This window comes from Anabas testudineus, chromosome 14, assembly GCF_900324465.2.
Source record: "Anabas testudineus chromosome 14, fAnaTes1.2, whole genome shotgun sequence".
Taxonomy (NCBI): domain Eukaryota; kingdom Metazoa; phylum Chordata; class Actinopteri; order Anabantiformes; family Anabantidae; genus Anabas; species Anabas testudineus.
Genome location: NC_046623.1, coordinates 16,347,205 through 16,367,205, shown reverse-complemented (window position 1 = coordinate 16,367,205; position 20,001 = coordinate 16,347,205). Strand labels below are relative to the sequence as shown.

General features: G+C 39.0%; 2 protein-coding genes across 3 annotated transcripts; both read left to right on the top strand.

Annotated features, from left to right (window-relative positions):
* Nucleotides 1-298: 298 nt before the first annotated feature.
* Nucleotides 299-12,496, top strand: hspa4a (heat shock protein 4a). 2 transcript variants are annotated; one of them, XM_026372669.1, is made up of 19 exons: nt 299-611; nt 2,328-2,385; nt 2,500-2,640; nt 3,081-3,203; nt 4,160-4,259; nt 4,502-4,635; nt 5,075-5,319; nt 5,557-5,633; nt 6,005-6,156; nt 6,297-6,403; nt 6,927-7,060; nt 7,343-7,524; nt 8,024-8,092; nt 9,745-9,900; nt 10,243-10,368; nt 10,550-10,657; nt 10,927-11,046; nt 11,236-11,397; nt 11,549-12,496. In XM_026372669.1, exons 1-19 carry the CDS (start codon nt 505-507, stop codon nt 11,750-11,752), a joined length of 2,505 nt encoding a protein of 834 aa, XP_026228454.1. In that variant the 5' UTR covers nt 299-504; the 3' UTR covers nt 11,753-12,496. The 2 variants fall into 2 exon arrangements, with proteins under 2 accessions (XP_026228454.1, XP_026228453.1); XM_026372668.1 differs by having other exon boundaries at nt 8,024-8,107.
* A 492-nt stretch (nt 12,497-12,988) lies between these two features.
* Nucleotides 12,989-18,043, top strand: rnf14 (ring finger protein 14). Its single transcript, XM_026373114.1, has 9 exons — nt 12,989-13,062; nt 13,670-13,828; nt 14,415-14,545; nt 14,805-14,994; nt 15,231-15,607; nt 15,733-15,961; nt 16,070-16,242; nt 16,441-16,571; nt 16,657-18,043. The coding sequence occupies exons 2-9, from the start codon at nt 13,678-13,680 to the stop codon at nt 16,712-16,714; spliced, it is 1,440 nt and encodes a 479-aa protein (XP_026228899.1). The 5' UTR covers nt 12,989-13,062; nt 13,670-13,677; the 3' UTR covers nt 16,715-18,043.
* Nucleotides 18,044-20,001: the final 1,958 nt, after the last annotated feature.

The following is a 20,001-nucleotide window of genomic DNA, read 5'->3' as shown; positions in this document are numbered from 1 at the left end:
TCACTGTGTGGTAGACGACGACTTCAGTCTATTTCTGTTTCCCCTCCTACATTTCATCTGAGGCATCGTGAAATGAATCCAGCCTGTAGTTTCTTCAAAACAACGCACCTTCAGTCCTAAGATGTTCTCCTCACAGTTAGACATCTCAAGATATTTTATTATTATTATATTATAACACGCTCCGCTCTTGGAGAACAGTCCACATGGTTGTAGAAAGGTCCAGAGATGTCGAGAACTGCTCAAATCTCGCGATGACTCCCGGCGACACTTCGAGAAGTCACAAAGAGCACTTCGCTGCCGCAGAGATCCAGCGGACATCACAGAGCGCAGACACCGGTGTCAGCGGCGGAGTGGATTATGACTTGAAGCAGCCGTATTTAACACAGCTCAGCACAGAGTACTGCTTCCTCGGACTTTTAGAGTATTTTCAAACCGCCGCTATAGCCTTGTTCTATTTTCCCAAGTCCGTGTGTAGATAACGTTGACGCTCGACAGACGCTGAAGATGTCAGTGGTGGGATTTGACTTGGGTTTTCAAAGCTGTTATGTAGCTGTAGCCCGAGCTGGAGGAATCGAGACAGTCGCTAACGAATACAGCGACAGATGCACACCGTGAGTACTTAAATACAAATCATATTTGTTTGACTTATGAGGAAACGACTACACGAACGAGGGGACGAGGCTTTATATCGTGACAGTTGCCTTGCCGGTGTTGGGGTAACGCTAATACACGTGAATGCAACATAACTGACTAGTTAGCTACTGTTAGCTAAACTTGTACCGCTGTGTGCTGTATTGGCTAATTAATCCGCCTTAATGAATGTAAATCTGCGAAACATTTGTGACTGTTTTAATGACGAACGTAGAAACGTCGAGAAACCATCCTCAACTCGCACAGTTCATTCACCCAGCAGCTAACTGGGCACTTAGCTAAGCTCACAGTTTCATTAACGTCGCCGTGCAGTTTGAAAACGGGCTTGAGTTGCCCGGCGAACTCGGGCGGGCGGTGTTTACGCCCTTCTTAGTGATGAGAGAGCGATAGCTCCGTCCAACCGGTGTGCCCCGTGTGACAAAGTGTGCGCCTACCGTCATGTTTCCTTCGATGACGACATCAGCCAACAGCAGCTTGTTGGAATATTCTAGCAATGTTAGTTTCTTTAAATAAATAAACTTATTAACTTTAAAAACAGCATTTACTGCAAAACAAATGTTGTTATTGACGTGTTTGTTTTGTGTTGTACCCAGTAGATTATAAAGGCTAAGATTAAAGAATAGGTTGTGTCATATTATCTAATGAAACATGCTGTGAATGTAAAGAGGTTTGTATGTGTTATTAAGAAGACAGTGTTTTATCAGATAGTATTTAAACCAATACTTTATAAAGTCAGAATATAGTCAGTGGCTTTTGTAGTAGTTGTAAAGTGAATAAAAACTTGCATCACAAAAGATGATTCACCAAACTTTAGGGAAACAGAAAAGAAATGCAAAACCAGCAGTTCAGATACAGTTTAGTATTCATCTAATGAATAACAACATTTCCGTTATTGATTAACCGGCTATTGTATTTTCTGATTGCTCAATTAGTTGTTTGGTCTTTTGCCAGTTACAAGTTTTTGAAACATAAAAACCAACCTGTGTGTAACAGGTTAGTTAATAATGAAACAGTTACATGATTTGTTGTAATAGTTGTTGTCTATTACATTATTCCATTACAATATACATTTATTACTGAATATGCTGGAATACACCTTCTTTTTACTTAGTTCAGTTTAGTTTTTTCCAATTGTTTTTCTCAACGCTAACATTGACAGTTATTAAGGAGGTGTGCTCAACTGTTGTAGCTCATTGCCCGTTGAGCCCATTTCCTGAGAGACTTGTTGCATTGACCCCTTTTTGACAGCCACTGTAGCTGTGACGTCTGCATTTGGGATGATGATAACAGCCATGATTAGACTATAACCCGCTGGGACTGACCACACCACCTCACACTGTGTTGATACAGTATTGTGTGACAGATGAGTCTGAACAAGCCTGTGTACAATTCTAATCCTGGATTCTTAGTAAAATATTTTGGGTTTAATAAAAAGTAAGCTTTTTTTTCTACACTGTGATTTAAACAAACTTCAGAAATGGAAAATGGTTTGTCTAGCTTTATGTGGGTTGGGCTCTTACATGTCATCTCATGTGAAGGCTTGAATTGATCAGTCATTACTTAACTGACAAGTAAATCTCTCTAGATTTAAGTTGTATTCAGAAACCGGTGCATGGCTAGCTTGTAAATGCATGTCGTGGTTTTGTATCTTCACACTCTGCTTTGTTGTCTTTCAGGTCATTTGTTTCATTTGGACCAAGCAATCGATCTATAGGAGCAGCAGCAAAGAGCCAGGTAAAACCAAATCAATCACAATGTTAATATCAGTAGATACTGTAAGTAAGTAAATGCATCATGGTTAATGAGAATTGTTGTAACTTAGCTTTTTATGCTCACTTTGTTGTCCAGGTCGTGACCAACTATAAGAACACAGTTCAGGGCTTTAAGCGATTCCATGGCAGGGCCTGCGCAGACCCCTACGTCCAGTCAGTCAAGTCTAACTTGGTGTATGACCTGGCACCAATGCCCACAGGAGCCACTGGAATAAAGGTAAGAAACCTTTCTCATAAACGATTAAGGAGAAGAGTGGACATAAACCATAGTTGACAGCAGATTATCAAAGTTGAGATTGATTGAAGAGAGCATAGAAAACATAATGGCTTGTTTCTGACCATATTTCTTACACTATTATGGTCTGTTCTAGTAGAAACGCTTCATGTAATGCTCTTTTTCTCTGAATCATGGCTCTTCTACTAGATCCTACATTCTAACCAATCTTCTAAAATGTACACACTTCTGGAACTGTCAAATAGCTAGTGTAAGCTACATTTACATTTACACATTATTTTGTTATTTTTAGGTTCTAGTGGTGTTGCAGGGCCACAATTTATGATCTTTTAGGCATTTAAAATACCATAATTGAAACTGTGGTGGCCCTTTTTATTATCAAATAACTATTAGTATTATGTCTCATTTCTTATCAACTCTAGGTAATGTACATGGATGAGGAGCGAGTGTTCAGCATTGAGCAGGTCACTGGCATGCTGCTGACCAAACTGAAGGAGACTGCTGAAAGTGCACTGAAGAAACCAGTTGTAGACTGTGTCATCTCGGTGAGCATTCCTGCACACAGCAGCGCCAGTTTCACAGCTTTAGCAGGGTGTCTGAAAGTCTATAAAACCTCTTAATTGGATTTGTCAGTGCTTTGCATCAGTTTTCTTGTGAAAAAATTCCTGTGTCTGCTTATTTACGTCCACTAATATTATCAGGCGTACCTTTGTGACACTGTATTGTAGCTAATTGAATAATTAAATAAAATTTATGTTTAAGGAGGTTTTGATTTATTCATAAATACTTGGACGCATTTTACTCAAACATGTGACACTACATTGACATGAGACCAACTAAAGTTACTGTCCTCTGTAGTTGAAATGAAAGTCGGCTATTTAGGCCACCCTTTTGCATTCTCAAGTGAAAGCTTCCTCACATGTATATAAATGTGTTACCATCTGTTCAGGTGACATGTTGAGTTAAGCACTTCACCAGATGTCTTGTCTGAAAGCTTTATTTCCTCTTCTGCACCTTGTCGGTGAAGAGTGGGACGTGTGTGTTTCTTGCTGTGTTCAGTACATGAATTCACCAACAGCATGTGTTATGTAATGTCACAAATCTCACCCAGAGTGGCTCTTACTTTCACTGGATCTAAAACTGGAGTTTACATCAGCCCCAGAAATGAACAACAGGTTATTATTACTTTGGCCTGTAGCTAAATTTAGGTGCTGGCCAAGGGGATGTTTTGTTTTGGCACCCGTAGTAATAGCATGGTAACATTACCCAGACATCTTGTGATGCAGGAGATGTATCACAAGATGTCTGCATCATTGGTTTCCAAAGTGATCACTCACAGAAATGTAGGATTGGTTTTAGGTTTTGGACATTTTTAGTATGTTATCGATACAGTAATACCATTTGTTTATTTTATTTATGAATTGCTCTAATCAAATCCCTCATTTTGACACAACCCACAGTATCTTCATTGATGTAACACTGTATTTGTTTTGCCTCCTAGGTCCCGAGCTATTTCACTGACTCAGAGAGGAGGTCTGTCATTGATGCAGCTCAGATCGCAGGACTCAACTGTCTGCGGTTAATGAATGAGACCACTGCAGGTACATGGAAACACATTGTGTTTCACAACACAATTATAACACTGTGCTGTCAAATATCAACATGCTATGTTGTGAGATATGGTGTTTTTTTTGTAGCTATGCTTAAGTAAAAAATCAAAGTAAATGTCACATTGGTAACTTTCCCATGAGTTACAGTGAAAGTTGATCATAGTACATTTGGTATACAGCATGCTAACTACTGTCAGCCCAGACTAACACTTTATTATGCTTGTGTGCTGCAGTGACTCTGGCATATGGCATCTACAAGCAGGACCTGCCAGCTCCAGAGGAGAAGCCCAGGATAGTGGTGTTTGTGGATCTGGGCCACTCCGGTTACCAGGTGTCAGTTTGTGCCTTCAACAAGGGAAAGCTCAAGGTAAGTAATGAATAATTTGTGCATGTTTTGAAAAGCAATTCTGAAGTAGAAGACTGTTTTTTAATAACTTGTTTGTGGTTGTTTTGCTGAGGTGTGAAGAAGGGTGAAAACATATAGTTATGTGGTAAAACCACGTTATTTTTAATAGGAAATATATTTTCCCCATATATGTGGGCTGCCCTGAAACTGACCTAGATCAAAACCCTGCAACCTGACCTCATAAATGTTTTTAAAACCATGATATCTAATCTAGCCACGGTTGTTCTTTAAATGAAACATGAAATATAGGAAGTAGAAATGTTGTGCACAAGTTGATCTATATACACCTCAGATCTTTACATACATGCAGTGATAAAATATAGCAAGTTATTAATAAAACTATTTATTGCCTTTAATAATTTGCCACCAAAATTTCCTGCTTCTCTTCCTCCACCATCAGATCCTGGCTACAGCGTTTGATTCAGAGCTTGGTGGGAAGGACTTTGACGACATCCTGGTTAAGCACTTCTGTGAGGAGTTTTCACAGAAGTACAAGCTGGACGTTAAGTCCAAGCCACGGGCACTGGTGCGGCTCAACCAAGAGTGTGAGAAGCTCAAGAAGCTGATGAGTGCCAACTCCTCTGACCTGCCTCTCAACATTGAATGTTTCATGAACGACATTGATGTGTCCAGTAAACTTAACAGGTGAGCTGCAAAAAAACTTAAAATAGGTGATGCTTGATTGACAAATCTTAACATGCTCGTTAACATATTAAAGAACACTGTTAGAGTTAGGTACTAATTAAATCAAATCTGAAATGGCTTGTATAACTAATCAACATCTGTCACACACCACTGGTTTCTCTGTACTTGTTGGATGTTCCTGGCTGTGCATGTGTGTAGCTCTGCATCTATTAATAATCTATGACCATGTGTCCACAGAGGTCAGTTTGAGGAGATGTGTGCAGAGCTGCTGGCCAAAGTAGAGGGTCCTCTGTGCAGCGTCATGGAACAAGCGAGTGAGTATATATGACTTTAATAGCAGCTGGACTATCCTCACACGTGCACACTCACATAGACGAGGTTCAGTCATGTGCTTCACTGAGAGAGCCCGTCCCTCCGGACACTGGCAGCATGCCTGCCTCCCTTTAATCATCCCTATCTCTGCTTGCTCTTGCTTGTCCACTCCATGTCTAAAATGTTGTACCAGGTTGTATTAAGTTTGCAGTTTTAAATAGTAACTAAATACCATTAATAGATATGGTATAGATAGTTTTCTGTAATGAGAGTCTAATACTGTTCATGGCCAACATGGAGAACACAAAGTGAAACCATGACTCTAAACTTAAACTGTTGTCCATCATTCTTACCTGCTCCTTTCTTTATCCAGAACTGAAGAAAGAAGATATCTATGCAGTGGAGATTGTTGGCGGTGCCTCCAGAATCCCCGCCATCAAAGAGCGAATCAGCAAATTCTTCGGCAAAGAGCTGAGCACTACCCTGAACGCAGATGAGGCCGTGGCCAGAGGCTGTGCTCTGCAGGTACAGCTGCCCTGTAATAACCCAAATGTCCTGTAAAACACGTTTCATGTGATAAACTTTTAGAATAAGAAAGCAAGTTTAAGATAAAACTATGGTAACTTGCATTTTTGTGTGTGCTTTTGTCCTCTTCTTCTCCTCAGTGTGCCATCTTGTCACCAGCTTTCAAAGTCAGAGAGTTCTCCATTACAGATGTTGTCCCCTACTCCATCTCCCTAAAATGGAACTCGGCCGCAGAGGAAGGACTGAGGTGCGATCTCTGTCAATGTTACCTCAGAACACCTAATAAGGAAAAACAGTCAGGCCTGTTGTATTTCATGTTTGGATTTCACATAGGGAATATGGAATAAATTTTTCCTCACACTTGTTAATTGGATCATCACGTCTAACTGTAGATGTGGATTAATGGAACTCTTTAAATTAGAACATGACATTGCAGCAAATTCTTATAATTGTAGTATAATGTATAGAAAGCAGTTTATAGGTTCTTACTGTTATGCCATACTGTCTCATTTACAGACTCTTATTGGTAGGTGAGTGGTATTATTCAAAATGTTTCTGCAGGTGTTTCTGCACGATTAGTGACTTGATGTTACTGTTATTTAAGGCCACACCTGCCTGCTTTGTGTTTTCAGAAGCATTAATGGATACCTGCAGGATTATATGCCACACCTACACACACCCACTAAGATTGAATGAATTAAATCTCTGTATTCACATTTTCTGCAGTAGGTTGTTCAGGACTTACAAGCTTTATGTTTTTATTCCAACAGTGATTGTGAAGTTTTCCCAAAGAACCACGCTGCTCCCTTCTCAAAGGTTTTGACCTTCTACCGGAAAGAGCCCTTTACCCTTGAAGCTTACTACAACAACCCCAAGGAGCTGCCCTATCCCACCGCCTCCATAGGTACTGCAACCTCAGTAACAATTCATTACTTAAACTTCATGCTTCATTAACTTGAACATATACTCTTAGTCCATACAGCTCCTAGCTTTGAGTGGTTGCAGCTAATTTGCAGGTAGAATTTTGTATGTACTGTAAACAATAATCAACCCAAATTAAGTCACATGTTTGATATTACGTTGAGTGCTGTTACATGCTCATTGTGACTACTAAGATATTTCTCAGTGAACTTACTGAATGTATATAATAATGTTTGAACCCTTTGCTCTTTTCTTTGGCCCACAGGCCAGTTTCTGATCCAGAATGTCTCTCCACAGCCATCTGGAGAGAGTGCAAAGGTCAAAGTGAAAGTTCGGGTCAATGTTCACGGCGTATTCAGTGTATCGGGCGCATCACTAGTAGAGATCATAAAAACACCTGAAGGGGAAGAGCCGATGGAGACGGAACAGACAGTGAAGGAGGATGAGGTGTGTTCTCTGTGTATTTTCTCTAGATATATTAGATTAATGATATACAATGTGTATGTGTATGTGTGAGAGTGAGAAGAGAGAGAGTTATCAGCTAGTTTATTTGCTTTGGTTTACCTCAGGGATCCCATTTACACAATGTGTCTTGTGTGGCCACACTTTAAAAGCTCTTTGAAAGTTATAACATCACTATGGAATTTAAGCATTGCCATTAACAAGCTGAAAACAGCTTCAGGTGTTTGAATATATCCCTTTTTAATAAACCTTTGTAACACTGTTTCGTTTTTCATCACAATCCGTGCAGCAGAGACAACTGTTGTTATTTACAGGGCCTCCGGAAAGTCTGACAACAGACAGGGCAGACAGACACACGGTTTTGTTTTTGCGTGCTTTTGTCGATGTATGCTGAGCTCACGTTGTTAGAACTTAGAGAAATTAAAATGTCAAATGTAATATCATTTTTGTTTGTTCTTTATGTTCTTTTGTTATCATGTGTCAGAACAAAATGCAAGTGGACCAGGAAGATCAGAAATTTCAGGCTGGAGACAACGGAGACAAGAAATCAGAGGTCGAGGAGATGGAGGTAACCTTGTGCTGGGCGATATGGCAGTTTTTACTTATGTACTGATACGATACAGAATATAGCATATAATTTGGAAACCTAATAAGCCCTTCAATAATATAATCATTATAATGAATTCAGTGTAAACTAGTGCACATTAGATGCATATTACTATTGCCTGTAAGAAGTAAAAGTTCAGCCAACTTTGCCTTTTCAGAGGTTGCACGTAATGGTCTTATTGCTTTTTTGAGGGAGGGGGGTATGTGTGTTGTAGCATTGCTGTGTTGTGTTCATTCATAATCACTTTTCCAATATTTATTTCCAATACACATTGCTTTTTTTGTTTTTGTTTTAGTTAACACAACTTTTATTAAGATATAAATCTTACTAATAGAACACATGGGCACAATTATGACAGCAGCAGCAGCAGCAGCACACAGTTCAATAAACAGTCAGTTGACGTAGCAATAAAAGAACATAACAATAAACAAACGGCCTTATAGGAAACTCAGGAGGCCAATCACTGCAGGTATAATGACAGCATACACATTTCCATAAACAATTATGTGAAATAAAAATAAACGACCTTATAGAGCAAACAACTGTAAATATAAATATATTATATAAATAAATAATATAAAAATAAATAAATAAAATAAATCTACCCAGATAGTGGCGTTGGCAGAGTTATAACAGCAGCACATATTTCTATAATCAATTGAAATAAAAAAATGAATGAGCAACCGAGCAACATTTGAGAGATTGGCGTCCCTTTAACAGCCACAGTGAACTAGAGGTGTGATGTTCACTGTGGTGTCATGCGCTTGGGCTGTAATATAGTCTTAGAAAATAAAAACAAATAAGTCAGAAATATGTCTGTATGTGTGGTGTATGATAACTTGATTGTGATGCAGTCCCCCTCAAGCATTGTGGGAGTGCTGCTGCAACAGAAATGAATCCACAAATGTTCACACTAGTGTGAATGCCATCCACGACTTCAGACAGTGTAAATACAAATTGAATCAATGAAATGTGAATTTTATATAGCTAGTTAAAACAGATCCAACAAATCAGGAGATGTGGTCAAGCACACATGCAGATGTCAGCCATCTTGTTTAATGAGTTACTGTGCAAAATTCTATTATACATTAATATTTATTATCAGGTATTGTGAGAAATATTATTTTAGCGTGGTATGGGAATTGTAATCTTTTCAGCCATATTGCCCAGCACTAAGGTAACCGCTGCATTAAGTATACTAACTTTTATATCAACATAATGCTTTGCACTGGGTGATTAACATTCAGTGCATGTGATTGTCTCACTCGCTCTCATACACATACACATTATCAACACTATTTACTGTACTTAAGGTATTTATAATCTGCATTGAATTTGATGTATTCACACAACAAAAAAACACTGACACTGCAGCTTTAAAGTGACTATTGTTAAGTTGAAATGATTTGCTAACAAAAGGTGGCTAAAAGGAGATTCTACTAAACAGTGATAAACTGCAGTGACTGAAGTCACAACAGGCTTCATCTCATGAGACATCTGTTTAAGAATAACAACATTCTCATATTTGTTTTTTGTTTCCTCACACAAAGCAGCACAATTTGCACAGACTAACATAATACTCATTTCTCCTTCCACAGACAGTGACAGGGGATCCCAAGCAGGAGAAAAAGAACGACCAGCCCCCTCAGGCCAAGAAGCCCAAAGTGAAAACGAAGACAGTGGAGCTGCCCATAGAGTGCAACTTGCACTGGCAGCTGTCCAGTGAAGTACTAAATATGTTTGTGGAGAATGAGGTAATGCTCTAAAAATCACAGGGAATGTTGAGCGTGTGCACACAGTATTAGTCAAAGCACTGTGCTGGGTAGACTTACTGGTTCTTGTTTCATTTACTTTTTATTAACACTAAAAAATCTTGTTTTATCTTATCTTAAACGTGTGGATGAAGGCTTTCCCCCTCATTCTGTCTTATTCATCATTGTCACATTTAGTAATCACCACAAGTTTCAATTGTTCCTACTCTTACTCTTTTATTTAACATGAAGGCTGTTAGTCTGTCTTGGTTTGATCGGCCTTCAGCTGTCGGCACTGTTACACTTCAGCTGCCTAATGAGCAACTTTCACTATGGCTCTTCCAGGGTAAGATGATCATGCAGGATAAGCTGGAGAAGGAAAGGAATGATGCAAAGAACAATGTAGAAGAATACGTGTATGACATGAGGGACAAACTGCACGGTGTCCTGGAGAAGTTCGTGAATGAAGCTGTGAGTATAGGGGGTCTGTAGGTGGCAGACACTATTCCTCTTAGGAGAAATGAGCAGTGTCATGTTGAAATTGTGGGGGTTTTAACCATAGATTCGTGCACTTTATGTGCTTTCATGCTTTGTGCTGTTGATATTTGTACATTTTTTCAGATTTTAATCCAACCTTTTGTATGACATGTAGGATCGTGATTCATTCTCATTAAAACTGGAGGACACCGAGAACTGGCTGTATGAAGATGGAGAAGACCAACAGAAACAAGTTTACATTGACAAACTGGCTGAACTGAAGGTAATATAATTAGAGAAACAGGCAACTTATAAACTTTGAGAAGACATTAAATGGCTTGGGTCTTGGCATGGTGATCACTGTTTGCAGGGGCTTTGAAAAAGGTCTCTGTTGGTTAATAGAAGTATGTAGAACTAACTTTACATGTCTTAAAGCTAACGGCATACAGAGATAATCTGTAAAAACTGGTTGATTTTAGCCATTAACTAATAAAATACACAGAATCATTATTGTTTCCTCAGTTTTGATCTGACTGACTGTTCTTTCTACAGAAAATTGGACAGCCTATTCATGACAGATACATAGAAGCTGAGGAGAGACCAAACGCATTTGAGGAGCTTGGGAGACAAATCCAGATGTATATGAAAATCATTGAAGCTTACAAAGCAAAGGTAACCTGACACAGAGCAAGTTTACTGGCTTATTAAAGTGGTTACTTACTTATATTGATTAGTGATTGACTCTATGAATTACCTCTGTGTTGTAAGAGAGGGACAGAGAAACCTAAGATTACTTGGATAACAAAGCAGGTTTTCAGTGACTGTAAGTCAGTGTATCAGTGAACTTTTTTTTCCCTACAGGATGAACAGTACGATCACCTGGATGAGCTGGAGGTGACAAAGGTGAACAAACATGTCAACGATGCCATGGCCTGGATGAACGGCAAGATGAACCAGCAAAACAGTCAGGACCTCACGGTGGACCCAGTGGTTAAAGTTGTGGAGATCAAGGCCAAAACCAAGGTACTGTGAGAGAATTCACCATAAGGCCTCCTTACAGGGATAATAATAATAATAAACATCTTCATTTTACGAAGTACTTGTAGAAATAGATGTAAATTGACTAAAAAGGTCTATTTAATCGAAAACAATTTCTTTCCTCGTCCTTTTTCAGGAGCTTTATTCAGCCTGCAACCCCATATTGTCCAAACCCAAGCCCAAGGTAGAGCCTCCTAAGGAGGAGAAGCCGACAGAGAATGGGCCAGTCAATGGACCAGAACCAACAGAGAGTCAACCATGCAACCCAGACAAAGCCACATCTGCAGGCACGGAACAGGAAACAGTGGAGAACAAGCTCCCTGAAATGGACATCGACTAATTGCTGCAGCTGAGTTTCACCTCCCTCTGTCCTGCTACTCGCGGCCAATTGTGTCATTCTCCTGAGATTTTTACTGATGACCCAGTAACCTCTCCGTTGAAGACACAGACAGCAGCGTTCTTTACCGATACCGTTCATCAGTTGACCTCCTGGCACGTGCTTTCTCATTTTCTTTGAATACAACAATATTGCTTAATATTACTATTGAATGGACTTTGTTACATACAAGTTGTGAATGTTGGATGGCAACTGTTTTCTCCGTGTTGCTTTGATGGTCGTTAAAGATTATTTTTATTCAGCAGCTAAGAATGTCAGATTCAAGAGGTGTAAGGAAATGGTTCTCCTAATAAAGAAAGGATTCTTGAAAATGTAAAATGTCTAAATAAGATATAGATACAGTGGCACTTGTAAATGAAAATGGATTGTTCCAAGCTGTACATGACAAATACTGTTTTTCCACTTCAGATAATTATAACTGCTGAATTATGATGTATTTAGTTTAAAAAGGTGGAAGGAGTTTTTGTTGAGTTTAATTGTACTGTATGTTGAAACTAGATGCAGTACTTCTTCACTGTTTGGCTTTTCTCCTTCCAAAGCAATGGTCTGTATGTTGTTCGTAGGCTTGTAATGTTTTTTTCTTTTCTTTTTCTACTTAACAGCTTGAATGCTGGTGCAACAAATCACCTTCTCTGTGCTGTTGTTGTTACCACATTACAAAAAAATAAAAAAATAAAAAAATCTTGATCAGAACAAGTTTGATGTTAGGATTTCTTTATTGATTAGTAACAGTCACTAGCAGTTGTTGTTTTTTTTTTTTTTTTTACAAGAGTTTTTAGATTTAATCTATAATAATATATTAGTTTTAGATTTAAATCAGAATTCTGGACTTGCAAACTAAATGTAGAGATGTAAAGTAAAATAATTCTATACCAAAAGGTACTGTATGGCAAATTATACTTGAGTATGGACGTTTACACCTTTGTAGAAGGAATGTTTCCTTAAGATACTTATAGTCTTTGGTACATACTGTATACTTTATCATAGTGAATATAATTATTTTATGTTTAAATTTCATTTAACAATAGGAAACATCATATAGAGATCATATGAGATTTGTGCTAATTAGTGGATCTATCAAGAGAGTCCAGGAACAGACTTATAATAAAAATCATCTGAATGAAAGAAGTAATAACGAGGGTGACTATTAGGATACGTATTGTTAGTCAGATCTGGCAACACGGAGTCCACCCTGTTTACACAGTCATGATCCAGTCAAAGGGCAAGAATCACTAGTGCGAGGGCCGGACAAGGTAGGAAACGTGTGGCTTTTACCCATTTTACCTCACATTTAGTGGCTTGTTGCAGCTTTGGTTAATAGTACAGAAGCATTTGCACTGTTTAAAAGTTAGGGTCGAGTTCCAATTGTAGCTATAGCCACTGTGTATCATAGCTAGCTAACAATGCTATTTAGCTAGCGTTCACGTTTCTGCCCAAATTGAAGTAACTATCCAGTTTCACAAGTTTTGCCTCTCCGTGGTGTTTGTCAGCTTGTTAGTCACTAACCTACAATAATCCTAGTGGCTGTTAAATTGTCATTAAACAACAACCACGTCTATCATGGGAAAAGTTAAGTTACATTAGCTAGCGTGCTAACAAATTAGGCTAGTGTTAGCTAGGGCAAGCTAGTGTTATGTCACAGTTAAGTTACCTCAGCTTCAACAGCTACTCTTTTTTCAGTGATGGTGAGTGATAACGTTATAAAGTTAAACGAAAAAGTCAATACACGTGTGTAAGAAGCGTGTGTAAAAGGGTAACAGTCAAATGTTTGACTGAGACTAGCTAACTATGCTTTCTATTAGCAGTTCGTTCCTTTTTTATATACTTTAATAATCACTAACATGTGTCTCGTTATTGCAGGAATGTAAATGTCTGAGGACAGGGAAGCCCAGGAGGATGAGCTGCTTGCTTTGACAAGTATCTATGATGATGAAGAGTTCCACCGAGCAGAGTCTGCTCAGGGAGGAGAGATCCAACTCTGTCTGGAGCTCCCACCTGACTTCAAAATAGTTGTCAAAGGTACAGCTGTCAGTGGGGAGGTGTTATGTATAACACACTGCAATTCATGCAGAGTGGGTTTGCAGTCGTGCAATAGGCAGTTTCATACTGTCTGCAATGTACAATGCTGTGCAAAAGTTAAGACTTTAGACCTCCTCTTTTGTGCATGATGCAGAAGCATCATGGAGGCATCTGAACATTGAACAGTGATAAGAAAACAGATGAGAGAGATGAGATGAGAAAACAGTTTCTGTCAGACCCATCTGCATCAATATGTTGTCAGTCTGGGATTATATGAAGAGACAGTCGACAGTGAGGCAACCTAAATCTACATCTGAACCGTGGCACGGTCTTCAATATACTTGGACCAGCCTACCTCCCAAGTACCATAAAAAACACTGCACTTAGCAGCATTTGTGTTGTTATAAAGGCAAATTTAGATGTTGTGAAGTCAGTTGATACATTAAATCTATTTGTGGCTCACAAGTGTCTGAAACATTTGCACAGCAGTATCTGTAATGTTCCTCCCTCTAAATCTGAATCTGGATATGTTAGTTTTGCTGTAATAAGTAATGTACTGTAATTGCACCTTCTCTGTTTGTTGCAGGAGAGAAGCAAACTGAATACAATGTTGGCTTCTTACCTCCTTTGGTGCTCAACTTTGAGCTTCCTGAAGACTATCCATCTCAATCCTCACCGATCTTCACTCTCAGCTCTAAATGGATGACCAGAACACAGGTAGGACTGGTGCAAAGCTTTGTAATGCCTTGGTCTAAATATATAATAATTAATAGTAAATCTATTCACACAAACCTAAATATTATTACAGAATTGTGTATTTGATCTAATGTATTAATTTTTCACTTCACTTTGCATTAGATGGCCTGCACATGTCAGCATAGTGATATGGCTTCACTCTTTTACCTTTTTGTTGAATTTAAGTCCTCATCTTCTAATGCTCTTAATATCTGTTTCTTCTCTTCTTCCGTCTTGACAGATGAGCTCTCTGTGCAGACGTCTGGATGAGCTATGGGAGGAGAACCAAGGCTGTGTGATTCTTTTCATGTGGGTCCAGTTCCTCAAAGAGGAGGCTCTGGACTTTCTGGGCATCGATTCTCCTCTTGAAGTCATAAGGGGAGGAAGTAAGACGGCCAGTGAACGCAGGAAAACAGACTCTTCAGCCACAGGTGCAATATAATATCTCATCTCCCAATACTGTTTTAATTAGAGTTAAGCTTAATTTTAAACATGAAGTAGGATGAAACAAGTACAGACAGGCTTGTCTTCAATTTTTGTGCTGTTGTCACCTTCATTGGCTGATACTGTATCACCAGCATTTCACAATCTGAATTTTGTTATAAAACTACTGCTGGCTGTGACATGACAACAACAATTTAAACTTTTGTTTGTGAATTATGTTCAGCTGTGACACAGTGTGAAAGTCATTCTGAAAATGCAGAGGAGAAGAAAAGAGAACCAAAGTCTGAATTGCATTCATCGCCATCTTCTAAACTGGACCCGCGGACTGTCCTGTTGATGGACCCACGTGCCGACCTCCTACCTCAACTCCTGGACTTTGACGAGGCGCAGCGCCAGAGAGTGTTTGACAGCAAGGTTTTCTGCTGTGGGATCTGCTTTGTTGAAAAGCTGGGCTCCAACTGCCTCTGCTTCAAGGAGTGCCAGCATGTCTACTGCAAGGCTTGCATGACTGAATACTTCCAGATTCAAATACGCGACGGCAACGTTCAGTGCCTTAATTGCCCTGAGCCTAAATGTACCTCCTTAGCGACACCACTGCAGGTAAAAAATAGTACCATAGAGATGGTAGGTGTGTATAAAAGCTTAAGTGCTTTTCTCAGAAGAGAGAAGCACTACACCACTAAACGAACTCCTCCTGCTTCCCTCCCTATGCCTTCATCTCTCAGGTGAAGCAGCTGGTGGATGAGGAGCTGTTTGCCCGTTATGACCGTTTGCTGCTCCAGTCCAGTCTGGATCTCATGGCTGATGTGGTTTACTGTCCTCGCCAGTCCTGTGGCACTGCTGTTATGGTGGAGCCAGACACAACCATGGGCATCTGCTCAGCCTGCCAGTATGCTTTTTGCACACTGTGCAAGCTGGGCTATCATGGTCTCTCTCATTGTAAAATTACTGCAGGTGACTGCTGAAAATGTTTTATAAAGGAAATTTATTTAAAGACTCTTTTTGTAACAACCTATCAACCACCATGCTGAGTCCACGCACTTTTGTGTCATTGTTTCTTAGATGAATTGCGTAACCTCAGAGATGAGTACCTGTCAGCCACAAATGAGGCAAAAAAGTTCATGGAGCAACGCTTTGGGAAGAGAGTGATCCAGAAAGCAGTGGAAGAGTCCTTTAGCAGAGACTGGCTCAATGAGAACTGCAAATGCTGCCCACGCTGTGGAACCAATATACAGGTTGTCCCCCTGCTGGTGACAGTACAGTAGAGCAAACCTTTACTAACATTACACAAAAAGTAGAGAAGTTAGATGAACACAAACTGCTGCATAAGCGTGATTGTTAACTGGTCTAAAACCTTTTATACAAGATTCATACGTCATTTAAGAGAGAGATAACTCTTCTTTTTTTCTAATTCTCTGTTGGTTTTTATCTAGAAAGTGGATGGCTGCAACAAGATGACGTGCACCTCGTGTAAACAATACTTCTGTTGGCTGTGTTTAGGCCTCCTAAGCAAAGTCAACCCGTACAGTCACTTTAACAACCCACAATCACCCTGTTATAACCAGTGAGTGCTCATTCATCTCTCTTTTTAACCATTTGTCCATCCTGTAAACACCCTGGTTAAATGTGTTTTCTCTTGCCTGTTGCAGACTCTTCCATGGGGTGGATCCTGAAGAAGAAGCCTTCTGGAGTGATGAGGAGGACTGACACCAGTGCAGTGCCTCATTGCTCTATGCTCCATTTGAATGCACTTTAGCTCATTTATCACCATCTCTTCACCTGTGACTCTCACCATGCCTGCTCTTGCACAACAGTGCCACTACAGTCGTTGACCATGATGCCGTTGTTTGTGTTGTGAATATGATCAGGTATCTTGAGTATAACACCTTGTTCATATTTGCGCAATATATGATATAATGTCACATACGTGAAGCATTCAGCCAGAAATAGCCAGAAAATGAACAGTTTGCATCCTAAAAAGAAACAGCTGTGGTCGTTTTGGTAATCCTAAACACATCACTCTTAGTTAAGACCATTCAAGACGTGTTCGTGGAGATGGTGGTAGTGAGCGGACATGTTTCAGACTTCTTAAAAATGATGGAGTTCTCGAACAAGCTCGGTGTTTGCTCACAGTTAGCAACCATCCTGTCTGAATGTTAGACTGTGCATTTGGCACCTTTGGCTTTTTTGTTAGTAAGTATTTTAGTTTTCTGTTCGCTATCAAGACATTGTTAGCTTTACTTCAAATAAACAACAAAGTTAGGTAAATTAATTTTATGATCTAACAAAGCCTCTTTTACTAATACAAACATACAGAATTAAAACAAGTCAAGCCTGAAGATTCATTAACCAGCTGTATTTTCATAATAATTTTAATAAGGGTTTGGTATTTTATTTCAGTTTTAGGGCGTTTGTGTTGACTGATCTCCACAGTGTGACATCTGGAGGGTGTAATCTGTTACTATTTCAGTTTTTCTCGGCATGAGTTAATTTACAGAAATGGTAGTTTGTGTTTACATGGCAGGATAAAAGCTAAGCAGGTTGGATTGTGGGAATGGTTTCCTTATTTCTAATGTATTTGTTCATATAGAACATAATAACGTGTGCTACTTGGTTGTAAACAAGTTATTCAGGGAATGTGGTAAACACTTGGCAAACAGCTAAGATATTTAGGGATGATTTTGATTTATTCCCTCCATTTATACAACTCTTGTTTTAATGTTGCCAAATATTAGTGTCCCAAGAGAGGCCAAAGAACCTCGATCGTGTCTATACAAAGAAAATAATTGTTATAACTTTACACATTTGGTCTCATGATTTCATGCAAGGAGGTGATTGAAAATGAATAAAATCAAGGAAATAATTTCACGCACAGAACTTTTAGAATTGATGCTGGACCGGACCGGTAACAAATCTCTTTAAAAATGCCTGAATTTACTTTGTCATTAATAATAACCAACAGTCATATCATGTCTCGTTTGAAGACCTGCAGAATCCTGTCAACATAATGTTCCTCAAAATAAATGTTACCACTGAGCTTTTTGTCCATTTTATTCACTGGAGGTGTGACTGAAATGAAAATGATGGGAAAATAAAATCAAAACAACCGCATAAACAGAAGAAGTTGTGTTTATGACGTTTAATGAAAATCAAACCTAAAAAGTTGAATAAAACCAAAACCTGGTAGAGTATCAATCTCTTTATTAGACGGGATTTAGTGGAGTGATTGTCGTTAATGTTTAGGTTATAATGCTGAAATAACTTTTATATGCTCTTTAGAAGCTGATACACTCTTTAGTTGTTCCTTATAAAACTCATTTAGCTTTCACATAATATTAAAATAGCCCAGTAAGTCAATATTAACTGGGACATAATCACATAATGGTTGTTTAAAGATGTACTTTATGAAAGTACAACTGTTTTATCATGTTAAAGTTTTTAAAATAATCAAACAAACCGTGATAATAAAACTAAAAGGTTGAAAATGATACAAGGCTGTTCTGAAACGTTATCCTGCCTCAGTTTGACCGAACATGTGCTCTAAAGAATTAGGATCATTTAGCACTTTTAATATACTCGTCTTCCACATCTTATTACCTGAAACATGACCCATATTTACCCTGTAATCCAGAGGTTGTGCTGTGACAGACAGAGGAACAATGAAAGACTAAAGGAACAAAGAGCCCACGTTTCAGCCTGAGATTGAAAAGAGACGACAACATTGTGTAATCCCTTTGGCTAGAGTTGCTGACAGGGGACAACCCTTTAAAATGCCCCCTCTTTCCTGCACTGTCCCATCCCCTGCCTCGTGCTCTCTGCCCCCCACCAGCCCCTGTCGGTCTTTCTCCATACACACTGACTGACTGGCCGGACTATTGCTATGCCTGTGAAGACACCTACTCGCACAAAACAGGAAACCGCCACCTGCAGTGAGGACCTTCACTAACATTTTCCTCATCGCCGTTCTGTCGTCACTTGATACAAATACAAAAATCAGAGATAAAAGGTCAGTGGACTTTGATGTGGTGGATGATGGGATGCAGCCTGGGGCTCAGATGGTGATGATGAAGTTCATGGATGTGTGATCTGTTATCAGCCATGTTTTTGTGGAGTGCACGAGGGTTGAGTTTGATTAATGTCTTAACTTGTAGGACGGCATAGTGACTGTAAATCAAATTCTGAGACTGAAAAGGAAACTTAAGTCAAAATAGTGTTAATGGCAAGTTACACTGAAAACTAATCAAGCGAAGTCCAGCAACCTCCTACAGGCCCTGTCAAATCCTTCTTTATTTCCAGTGAAGGTATAAAATATAAACCATGTGTGCATATAAACTGATGTTAACTTGGTTTAACTAAAGTAAACTCAACTAAATTCACAAGACCTTAACTTAACTACACATGCACACAACTGCACTAAAACTGTGGCTTAAATACCCTCTTCAATCTGGATCCACCTTATTCTAGGTACTAACAGCTTCTTTCTAAAATCAAACAATTGATAATAAATGACTTTTATCAGAAATATTCAACACAGCCCACACTTGGTCTACTCCATGACATCGCTGATGATGTCATAGAGACTAAAAAAAGAGGAAGTAGTTTGTCTCCTTAATACATGGTGAGTATAATTATGATCTGACAAACTTAGTTTAATTATTAAACATCAAACTTAATACTCGTCTTAAACACAAATGGAGTGTTCTCACCCACTTTGTCACAGTTAGACTCAATTTAATCTGAAACTTTCATCCAAAAAGGATAAATATCATAAAAATAATCAACCAGGTTGAAACAATGCACCGTATTTTATTAGTTAATTAGGTGCGTCACAAAAAAGCTCTCCTCCAGCATGTAGTGAAGTAAAGATGTAAAATATCAGTATCTAAAAAATATTTCTTACCAGAGTACATGTAACTGAGTTACTTCCCAGGAGTGAAGCTCAGTGTAAAACCTGCAGACGCTTCATTAAGAGTTCCTCTCCTGTTAAAGAGCTA

Excerpts from the sequence above, each read along its gene's own strand:
- hspa4a (XM_026372668.1), top strand. The coding sequence starts at position 505 with ATGTCAGTGGTGGGATTTGACTTGGGTTTTCAAAGCTGTTATGTAGCT. Across the intron at positions 612-2,327 it reads TACAGCGACAGATGCACACC|GTCATTTGTTTCATTTGGAC; the intron begins GTGAGTACTTAA and ends GTTGTCTTTCAG. Across the intron at positions 7,061-7,342 it reads CTATCCCACCGCCTCCATAG|GCCAGTTTCTGATCCAGAAT; the intron begins GTACTGCAACCT and ends TTTGGCCCACAG.
- rnf14 (XM_026373114.1), top strand. The coding sequence starts at position 13,678 with ATGTCTGAGGACAGGGAAGCCCAGGAGGATGAGCTGCTTGCTTTGACA. Across the intron at positions 13,829-14,414 it reads CTTCAAAATAGTTGTCAAAG|GAGAGAAGCAAACTGAATAC; the intron begins GTACAGCTGTCA and ends TGTTTGTTGCAG. Across the intron at positions 16,243-16,440 it reads GCTGTGGAACCAATATACAG|AAAGTGGATGGCTGCAACAA; the intron begins GTTGTCCCCCTG and ends GTTTTTATCTAG.